At 37.5% G+C, this 11,228-nt stretch overlaps 1 protein-coding gene across 1 annotated transcript in view; it reads right to left on the reverse strand.

The window, feature by feature from the left end:
* Positions 1-10,834, reverse strand: part of gatb (glutamyl-tRNA(Gln) amidotransferase, subunit B) — a 28,715-nt gene extending 17,881 nt beyond the window's left edge. Inside the window, exons 1-7 of the mRNA XM_088633185.1 lie at positions 10,420-10,834; positions 9,182-9,335; positions 7,221-7,334; positions 4,519-4,717; positions 3,304-3,426; positions 2,134-2,247; positions 377-461 (exon numbers count right to left, since the gene is read on the reverse strand). Coding sequence (XP_088489311.1) covers positions 377-461; positions 2,134-2,247; positions 3,304-3,426; positions 4,519-4,717; positions 7,221-7,334; positions 9,182-9,335; positions 10,420-10,586 — 956 coding nt within the window. The 5' untranslated portion in view covers positions 10,587-10,834. The remainder of the gene's footprint in view (positions 1-376; positions 462-2,133; positions 2,248-3,303; positions 3,427-4,518; positions 4,718-7,220; positions 7,335-9,181; positions 9,336-10,419) is intronic.
* Between the last annotated feature and the right edge of the window lie 394 nt (positions 10,835-11,228).

The raw sequence follows: 11,228 nt of genomic DNA on the forward strand, positions 1-11,228 counted from the left end.
GACTCCAAATACCTGTACATGCAGCTCGAACAAAATTCAAGGTGAAGGCATTCTGCACAGGACTGCAACATTGAGTTGAACTTGGGGTTATTGCTGAGGAATTTGTATACTTTATGAATGCGATGGCAATGAGGGTGAACTGATAAATATGAACATCCCACCTATCTATCCCACCAGTCTTCGTACAGAGCGTGGGATTATTTTAAGGGCAAATGGATTCAGCAGCAGTAAATGAAAGCTCAAACTAAAACCTTCATATTTTTGGCAATAAAGTATGTGCAAATAGATTGCTAAGGCAGGCTTTTATAGATCAAGCATCCTTGTGCACACAGGATATAAACATGTTCACAACTAAAAAACACTCAATTGCTCTTACCCGGATTTAAAATCAAAGGCTCGTGTCTCATTCACTACCACTCCTCCACTCTCAAGGACAGCCATCTGCCTTTCAATTTCATAGTCTGTGGAAAAGATCAGGAGGTCCAGAGTGATAAAGGAAGCAATATGACAAAGTATCCAAAGCCCACTTTCAAGCCTTGATTGTGGGAATAGCTGTAATGTCAAACATCTATAAAAACACAAAATCAAGCATTTAACTTTTTTCAGTCTTCTGTGTTCCATATTTCACTTCTCTCTTAAGGCTGCCTTGCTAATAAAACACTGAAACTCGCAATCAATAAAGTACCACAAAAATCTCCTCTTGGAAGTTAAAACAACACTTTCATATGTAAACGTCATTTGTTTTATTCGAACGTTAAGAAAGAAATAAAGTACTATTTTAAAATATATATATATGAACTTTACTTGGATCGTGAGCAGAACTGTAAAAGAAAGTTCAAAGAAGGCCTGTTGACTTTCAGGGATAAGGGAGAGAAGACTGCATAGAAGTGTGCCAAAATCTTAAATCTCATTACAAACCTATTGAGGCACAGAGCCTTTAAAGACAAATGTTTGATTATTATGAGGTTAGTTTTAAAAGAAACACTTTAAAATAAAGCTACGACACTGCCTTCACTGTAAGTGAGTGGTACTCATTAGTTTTATGTTTGCTTGTTACTTTTACAACATGTGCAAAACTAAACATTAGCATTAGGCTTAAATTCTGTAAGATCTGATTAAAGCACAGTTCTGTCAATTCTCCTCTAAAGTGGATGAAACTGGAAGATAAGAAATAGGCATATGAGTGGCAAGATAAAACCAGAAATCTGTAAACTGTTGAAAGACCAAGTCCTGCAGAAGCTGGCAGAAATGTTTCTCACAAAGGAAGACCGACCTACAAATATCACTCTAACATGCATTCTTAAGGGAATTCCCAAGAACAGATAAGTGAATGGACCTGGTAGAGGACTAATATGTATATGTTATTAGACACATTTTAGGTAATAGATCACCATATGTAGCATACTGTTATAAATATCCTTTTAAAAAAAACATAATAATTTCTTAAATTTCTGTAGCAATTTTCATTATTACTGCATATGTCATCCAGTTGGGTGTTGTGGAGCAATCATTAGGTTCTATAAAATCAGTAACACAGAAGCTTGAGTGCAGAAGTGAGAAATTAATTGACCAAATGAATTATGGGAGAAATTTAGGGGGCCCAGTTTGTGCAAGCCCAAAGTTTAGCCAGCACACTGGAACCAATACCACTAATCTTACAAACACTGCCATGAGTTTTGTGATGACCAAATAGTCAGGAGACTGATTTGAAGTCTTATGCGAACAACAGCATCACCGATAACATGGTGTCCCCCGGTCAACATGCTGGGGAACTGGTTTGGAAATGATGGTCCAGTGGGAAGACTTGTTTTTCCTAAAAGCACGCCCAAGCCAGCTCTGACTAGGTCCAGCTTTGCTTAGTTTCTAAGATATATAATAAGATCAGACTACAAAAAGGTAACACTGTACTCTTCAACCACAAGAGGAATTACAGGTTTGATCAATGATCTGCAGGATGTAAGGCACATTTTTTTAATACATTTGCTTCAACAATTCCTAGTAATCATCCAATGTAATCGATGAATTAGTCGCTTTAGCTCTGAACTGGGAGGCCATGGTCAGTGTCAAAGCTGTGTTTTAAAATTCCCACCACACGTCGGCATAACAAGCACCCCAGCAGAACCCAGATCTCACCAATGGCCCTAGCCAGGAAGCGGGCACTGTTAATGTTCTTCACTTCTGTCCTCACCCCCAGCGGATCCCCAGGATGATGAACTGAAATGTTGGCATCCACTCTCAACTGGCCCTCTGCAGGGGAGGAACAAAAATAGCCCTCAATTAAACCCAGTAGAGAATTGCTGCCATAGCATCATTTAATTAGCTGCACTGAAATTGAATTTGCTCAGCCAACGAGAGTTCATAAAACTCAAAACTTGCACTGCAAAACAGCCAACGTCTGACTCGATCAGGAGCACAGCAGCCCCTGTAAGACTACTGTGTGCCATATCATTTACCATAAAGGCCAACTTCTCTTCCTCCGGACTGTTACTCCCTCATTTTCTGGTTATAAATCTAGCTGTTAAAACTCATTTTTCTACTTTATTTTTGCTGACTTGTTTTAAAAAGGCATAAAAATAATGTGAAAAAACAACTCCAAGCAGTGATCATTGTGGCCGAGCAGATATATTGCTTTTTAATGCATAGGGATGGATTTTGCTTAATACACACATATATGGTTTCCTACATGTATCTCAAAATAACCATGACCTTATCTGCACTCTCTAAAAAGAAAAAGCTAGAAGATAGTTTTCACCTTAAGGAGAGATCAGAGAGCACATCATTATCTGAAGATCATTTATGGGTTTCCATAGCAGAATAATAATGTATCTCATAAACACATTCTATAAGAAACTATTACATAAGCTTTACTGTAAGTGACATGTATTAGGTTACAAAAAGATTTTACATGTGACCATTAGGAAAAGCCAGAGGTCATGGACAAGATTTTTTTGTCAGAGAAGGTATACAGTTTGACTAACTCATGGCAGCCATGTTTCCAAAGTTCTGTTCTTGCCATAAACAATTTTGAGAGGAAACAAACCTACTTAATGCATTCCAAATCTTCATTTTATTTGGTCTAAGGGTTTCCATAGAAGGACCATTCAAGGTTTTTCTCCAAATCAAAGATGGCATGGAGAAATCAACAAAATGTTGTCATGACTGGGGATTAACTAAGTTTCCAGCCTCTACAACGTTTGTGAAAACTCTTACACAATTCCGTCAAATTTCATGAGATTTCATCTAGGGCCTTGGATGAATCATCTTGGGCCATAGTTGTTTCTCATTAACTCGGACATCCCTTACCCGCCATATTGGCCTGGCTGGTCCCCAGCGCCTGTAGGATGAGCTGTAGCTCTCTCACAGCTGTAGCTGCCTCCTCACCGCAGCACATGTCCGGCTCCATCACCAGCTCCATCAGCCCCACGCCTGTGGGGGACAGCACGCAGACCCTTCGGTCACTGTGGGACTGTGGGCCATGCCTGCTCTTTGCAAACTGAGGATTCAATGGGGTAAATGTGTGGGCAGTGCTTGCAGGCTCAAAAGTATTTGATTGGAAATATGCCTTTGAAAAGTTGTCCTGCTAAAAGGGGAACTGCAACACGATTTCTACAATTTGGGGTTATAATGATCCAGCAATGTTGAGTACATTTCAAACCAGAATGAAACTACCAAAGGACATGGTAACAATGACAACTTCCACTTTACAGCACAAAAGAGATTAACTTACAATATATACATAATGCCATATTGCCATCCTTGTCTGGGATTCAGAATGAGGCAAGAAAACTTCCGATGACACAAAAGAGGCCCTATTACATTGTAATAGCTTCAGCCCAAGTGAATTTCGCTACTATATTAATAGTAAATAATTTAATGAAACGGACACATACAAGGCAAAATGTTTTTAAATACTTTTAAGTATTGCAAAAAAAGGCAACCTGCCAACCAACTAAAATACACTCAAAATAATTAATGTTGTTTCTCATTTGTTTACAGAGACTAGCAAGCGGGAAGAGAGGCTTTAACGTCAATTCTCGTGAACTCTCACTCTGGACCTTGGCAAGAGCAGCGGTTTCTCATCTGCCTGTGACAATATGGAAACAGTATGGTACTTTCACAAGGTTTCTATGTTCACGATTTCACACTTTATTTGAAATTCATAAAAAGTGCATGATACCGTCAATTTTTTTTACCAAGATTTAATAACCAATCTGAGAAAATTGGAACTGCAGTTTCCCTTTAAGACCTGAAGAGCCAATTAAAACAGCATGTCAGCATGAGACTGACAAACCCGTGAATTCGTGTTACAAAACACAGAGATTAGGTACAAACAACACTCCACCTGCCTAGCAGTTCTCAGCAGACCTCAGTACATCACTGAATGTGGTCTAGGTGGACAGAAGAAACATACACCTGACGATACACTTGATTCAAGGCACTTGTACTTGACACGTCAAATCTAATTGACATCTGACAGCCCTTCCACACAAAATGTAAGAGGCCCCCGAAAAGAGTCACCTGCTCTGTTCAAGTCTATGAGGGTCTGGCTCCTGGAGTCGTCATGCAGGCTCTTGCCACTGTCCTGCTCCAGCTGGATCTGTTTAATTCTCACACTCTTGGTCACCACCTCTTTCCTCTTCTGTCCCACTACAAGGCTGTATGCGAGGCTCCCATTTACTGCAATGGGCACTCGCTGCTGGGTAATCTGATAACCTGCCTGGAGCACAGAAGTCAGTCCATTTTATTTTTATATTGCGTCACACGTTCCATGATTGCTGTGGCTGCTGTGGAACAGAATTCTAAAACATGCACAGAAACATTGAAATAATCTGTATCACAGTATTGTATTATAGTAATTAAAATTAATATTTTTCCATATATCCCCACATTGAATAAACCCGTCAAGCTGAGAGAAAAGTTTTCTCTTTGAAAATTCACCGACTACAAAATGTTTGCTAGAGAAAAGATAAACTCGTTATTAAAACTGAAAACTTTAATGAAGTGCTTTGGTGGAGAGATGCACAGCATGTTGTTTTTGACAGCAATGAAATGACAGAGGTTACCCTCTGACACTTTCCCCAGAAAGAAACAAAGACATAAGCAAGCATGTTATTTAAGCAATTCAAAAGTGCAGACTTTGCTCTAAGTAGGAAGCGATATGTTGTCAAGAGAATCAAGGCAAAAGTGAACAAAGATTAATCATTACTGAAGGAAAATTACAAGCATGAATATGAGAAAAGACACCATGCCCCTTCTGCACCTGAGCAGCAAATTAATTATCTGCCCAAGCCTACAGATTTTAGCGGAACAGGCTTTTTGGCCTTTGAGCAACAGGTGCTGTGGAAACAGCAAACAATAATGTGCCAAGATAGTACACAAGCAGTATCCGCAATAGAAAAAAGGCACAGAATCAATCTTTTGTCAAACAGATCATGCAAAATCAATTTCTGAAGGTCCATGCACCCTCTTTCATTATAGGCACAAAGGTATTGAATAGCAAAGTCTAACCTAACAAAAACTGGCACCACAAATATTGGGTATCATACCTACATGTACTATGACCCTCAATTTAATGTCCCTTGAATCCTTAATTATGGTCTCCTAGACCTCAAAATCATACTTCCAAGTGAAATCATGCACTTAACACACACTCTTAGTAATCTAAGTACCCATTATAACACAGTGCATTATTTTTGCCATTAACTTAAAAAAATGATTGTGAGAGATTTACTGCAGGCCAATGCCTCAAATCAAGGGCTTTGCATAAATCTGACTGTATTCCTATAAAAGCATGCTGTAACTGGTTTGATGATGGCTAATAGTCTGGAGTTGCTGGGTTTTACCCATTAGACAGTCAAAAAAAACTAGATAATAATGTGTTAATATGTACTTATTTTATGTAATTAAACTGGTATGCACTGGAAGTAAAATTCAAAAGCAAGTTGTACTTTTACCTTTTATTAAAGTTTATTTCAGCTTGTTTGTGAAAGTAGTCCCTTTCACTTGGAATTTGATCCCAGAAATTCCACTTTAGAGACTGACTAAACAAGCACCTAGAAACCTTAGCATTATAGTAGATTCTTGTGTATTAACTACATTTTTGAGAACTGAGGCAACCTCTGGCAATGTTAATGATAGTTCTCCAAAAATTGGAGAAAATTCCCTTCACGGAGTATAAAGAGTATAAAAAGAAATAAATAGGTATAATCTTCTTTAGTATAAGAATATATAGTACATTAGTATAACAGACTGCTTGGCAGCTTTATAAAAAAAGTCAAAATCCAAAAGTATACGACTAGAGGCATTTTAACTAAAAGAATGGTCTCTAACTAAACATCCAAACCTTTTGTCAGTTTCTTTCAGCATAACTGAAGTTCTTTGTTTTGAAATCATAGTGAGGATTATTGCAGTGCTCAAAAAGCAGGGTCATTTTTCTGAACTGCTTTTATAGCCTTGTGTTTTGAAAATGTGGGTCTCCAGTGAATCTGTGGGCAGTTCTCCAGGAAAAGAAAATGCTTATGGTGAAAAACTAAGTTTTGCATGTCATTCACGCAGAAAAATATTCAAATTTAGCTTCTTCATCCCCCCTTCCAATGTATTAATGAGATGTCAAAAAAGACTTTTAAAAATGATTTATGTACCTTTGTTCTAGAGGGTGCACTTCTTTTCAACTCTGAAATTAAATACATTACCAGCAATCTCTCCTAAATATCTGCAGGATGTCTTTTATTCAGTCTCCACTCTTATCTCTTTTTGGCATACTAATCTGAATTGGTTTTAAAAGCAGCCCATAAATGCACTACAATTACCCATGAGCTTTGGGATTAGAGGAAGTGTGTCATCGCTTTACTCCATTACTGCCTGTTTTTATGCTCCAAGGTGAAAATCACTTAGCAATAACTTGTGCATTACTGGCTTTTAACAGCCAAGAATGGCATCCATCCTATTCAACGTAATAGTGAGAGATGCTTCTTGCATTGTAAAATATAACACTGTGCTTCACAGAAATTGACTTATTGAACTTTGCCATTAGATTCAATTGCGGTACTTTGCAACTGTATGGAAAAAAAAAGTTTTGAAAATAAGAGAGTAAACAAAAGGTTCATTCTTACATAAAATCAGCAAAGATATTGTAAGACGTTTCCAACATAAAATCACAAAATATCAATAATTTTAAAAAGTGGTTATATTGCTGCCAGATGAGAGCCTGTAGGTCTTACGGGCAGATCAGCATAGAAGTAGTGCTTCCTGTCAAACAAGGACTTCTTATTAATGGTGCAGTTCAGGGCCAGACCTGTCATCACAGCTGCCTCCACACACCTCCTGTTCAGCACCTGGGGGAAAGGGAGTGTAAAGTCATGCAAGGGACTCAACAGCTGGACAGTTTCACCCTTGGATTAGTCAGCAGGGCTGTTCTATGGCATGAGAAATGCAAAACGGCAAACACCCAGTTCTTAAACAAGAGCGTTTGAGAACTTGGGACAGCTAAAGTCATTCACTGCAATCAAATGGTAATCTTCCGCATTAACATTGGATGCAATCCTAACGTCTGAGGCGTGGCAACTACAGAAACTAAATGAAAACTACTATAAGTCTATATACGAGTAACAGAAAGATGAAAAATTCATCAAAATATCCCAAAACTCAGGAAACCACACTTTCTGTTCTGTTGATTCAACGCTGTCCAGCCCATAACTATCTCTTGAATCAGTCAGCATTTCAAATCTTGTTTAAAGCTTATGTACATTCATAAACTACCTTTCAATTCTGTTTAATTTACTGTATTAATCTCAATATACAAGCCTTTCTATTAGGTTTGCCTTGTTACACTGTTGGGCATATTGAAATGTATCATTTTTGTTGCAATGTGAAATAAAGTTTAAAGTAAGTTTTAAATCATTACTAAAATACGTAATGTGAAGTCTTGGGAGATTTTAAATATGAATTTACAGCAGATGATTTCTTGAGTCAAATGTTTCTGTTTCTTATAGTTTTATTGTTTTTCTTGGTCACGTTATCAAAAAAATGAAGCATTCAAAATTCTTTAAGTAAGCAACAATGTGAAGTTGGGATAAAACTAAATTAGAAGATTAGAGGATCACGTATATGGAAATAATTAATAGTCCACATGGATTTAGAAAAGGTAAGTCTTGCCTCACTGACTTCATACATACATAAAATATCATAGAGTGTATTTCAATTTTCTTTTGCCAAAGTTCCTAAAAAAGATAAATTAGCACATTACAGTAGTCATAATGGTACAATATTGGTATATAGGTGTAACGGTAGTAATTAAAGGTAAGGCATGTGTTTGGATTGAAAATTGGCTAATGGAAAAGGGGTACAGAGAGTACAGATAATGAATGAACGCTCAAATTGGGGTAATACAATTAGTGGAGTACCACAAGGACCTCTGCTGGGACCACTGCTGCTCCTAATCCATATCCATAATCTAGATCAGGTATTAAACTACTCAAGCTTGCAGATGATACCAAATTAGGAGGACTAGCAAACACTAGAGGCAGCAAATTAAATTAAAAAAGATTTTGATCAAATTAAAGACTGTTCAAACACCAGGCAGATGATGTTTAAATTAATAACTTTTTAACACCAGGGGGCAGTAAATATTGAAGGCCACCAACACAAACCAACAGACCAACAGCAATCCAGAACCTAGGCCTACAAGGGTGTAAGGCATACAGTAACTGCACCCTGAGCTGGATACCAGTCCATCACAGGACAAAGTCAAAGTCAACTTTCTTGTCAAACCAACCCTTCGAGTTGTTAGGAAATTTTTCTGGTGCGCTCAAAATAAAAGAGGTACAAAAAAAGCAGATACAAGAAGAGAAAGAAAAATCATAAATAACATACACATATCACACACACAATACAACATAATGCAACATTACTGTGACGACAGAGTCCACAAATTCACCAAACAACAAATACCTTTATAACAAGCGCACAAACACAGCACCAGTTTTGAAATATCAACTGAGGAGTTAAACGAAACTGACCCACTTTGAGACACAGTGAGAACATGTACACCAGCTCGGAGACACAGGAGTTTCAAACACACCCTCCAGCTCTTCACATTCCTTAGCTGGGGAATGGCATCATTCCAAAAACTCAACACTCATCAACTTGCCAGTATGCAGTAAAAGGAATATAATCTGCTTACAGGTAAGGTCCCCGGGAGGGAGGCGTCAAAGAAGGACACCAGAGAATTAGGAGGTGCGGAGAACTTCACGTGAGAGCCGGAGAACAGCTTGGACTTGGAATGGATCTGTGCGTGAACTTCCAGGCCCACCACCGCAACCAGCTGCCGGGGGTCACTGGGAAAGACAAGACAGGCGTGTAAAACAGCGCAATACAAATCGGACACCATCCGATTTTCACCGACTGAACGTGCCATTAACATGGCGACTGTTGAGCTAATAAGGTTATAAGTCTGAACTGCTGGAAGACTACCAATAAGGCCATGGCAGCAAAGCTATGTGTGTGCTAACTAGTCCATCATAAAGAGCTTCAGGAAGAGAAGAAGGAGCTGATTCTCACAAGGTGACTCACTGCCTGTTGATGAGCTTGTTTCTTTAAACCTTTCATATTAAAGAGTTGGATACATTTTCCAGTTATAGTTAACAACAAATGCTAATAGGATTATTACCTAGTGTAATACCGAAAGCATAAATATTAGCTATATTATAAGGTAAACTGTAAAATAAACCATTTATATTTATTATTTAAAAACTGTAGAAAATATTTTAACTATTTATCACTTACAATTCAACACATTCAACTATTCTTACAAGTTACAAATCCTGAACTGTCAACTGACACTGACAAGAGCTAGCAGTCACCCACAGAATAACTAGGTAGCAATAACTGTCAAATGAAAAAAAAACACCTCAAAGGTAAGTGGACAGGAAACGTATCCCTTTAACGACACTCTTACAATAAATACAATACCATAAATCTCAACAATATGTGTGGTAAATCTGTGTCCAAATTAACATACTTGCAGAGTATGTCAATAATACATGAACATACTGTGAAATAACCTGGCGACCGGTGATTTTGAGCAGAAATAAGCAAATGCATCACTATAGGGCGACACATATTTGGGACAATTAGTACATTTTGTCCCTTTGCAATATAATTTTCCTTTAGAACTACTGCAGCAACATATTTGATATGTCCCGATTTTGAAGCCGTGTACAGCAGAAAATACTACTTTTATATATTTACGTTATTTACCACTCAGTGTTTACCTTTGTAAAATACACATTTTTATATAATATATATATTTACTTCTAATTCTACTTGTATCATATATACGGATCAACTACATACAGTATAGGGAAATAGATCTTACAGTACCGTGCAGTAAACCTACATACTTCAGAGTCGAAAACGTACCTTTTAATTTGGGCTTGAACTTGATTTTGGAAACATAAATATGAAGTCCGTACATTTCTAATGAAGAAACTGTTATAAGTAAAAGTCCTTAACAAATGTCTTTGACTTGGGCTTACTCTATTAATACAGCAACATACTACACACGATCCCACAGAGGAGGCAGCCATCACTGTCCTTGCGTCCTACTTTCTGGAACTTGTAGTTTTTCACTTACTTGACTTAACCGATACACTGTAAAGAAAGTACATTTGAAAAACTACGGTTCCCATAATGCACACTGACATAGTAAAAGCAGAATAAGCTGTAGTGTGAAGTCCAACTAGTAATCGGTGGTTGATACATCTTGTGGTAGTTTATTCTTTATTAAAAGTCCAAAAAATAAAAGATTATAAAAAACATATAATGAATTGCATCTGCACGGAATTATATAAATTGTATAAAATGTATAAAGTACAGAATGAATGAAATAGGCAGAACAGGAAGAAGTGCTCTGAAGCACACGAGTTTTTAAATGAAGTACAGTTCTGACGTCAGTCCTCTTCGTTATATAGTTACCCCTTACATTTAAATTTATTCAATTAACCCAATGTTATCCAGAGATCTCAATGCACAAACCGAATTTGACTTTGATTTTTTTATATTTTCTTGCATTTATAGAATCTTTCATCCTAAAAGCACTTTACATACAAAATGCATGTGAGACTCCCTTCTTCTATAACCGAAGGGCTGCATTCACCTCGTTGACACTCACCAGTCACTCTGTGTTTACAGTGGTATTACACAGCCGATCCAGTAGAGAAGTGAACAAT

This window comes from Lepisosteus platostomus, chromosome 1 (genome assembly GCF_059453375.1).
Source record: "Lepisosteus platostomus isolate fLepPlt1 chromosome 1, fLepPlt1.hap1, whole genome shotgun sequence".
In the NCBI taxonomy this organism is placed as follows: Eukaryota; Metazoa; Chordata; class Actinopteri; order Semionotiformes; family Lepisosteidae; genus Lepisosteus; species Lepisosteus platostomus.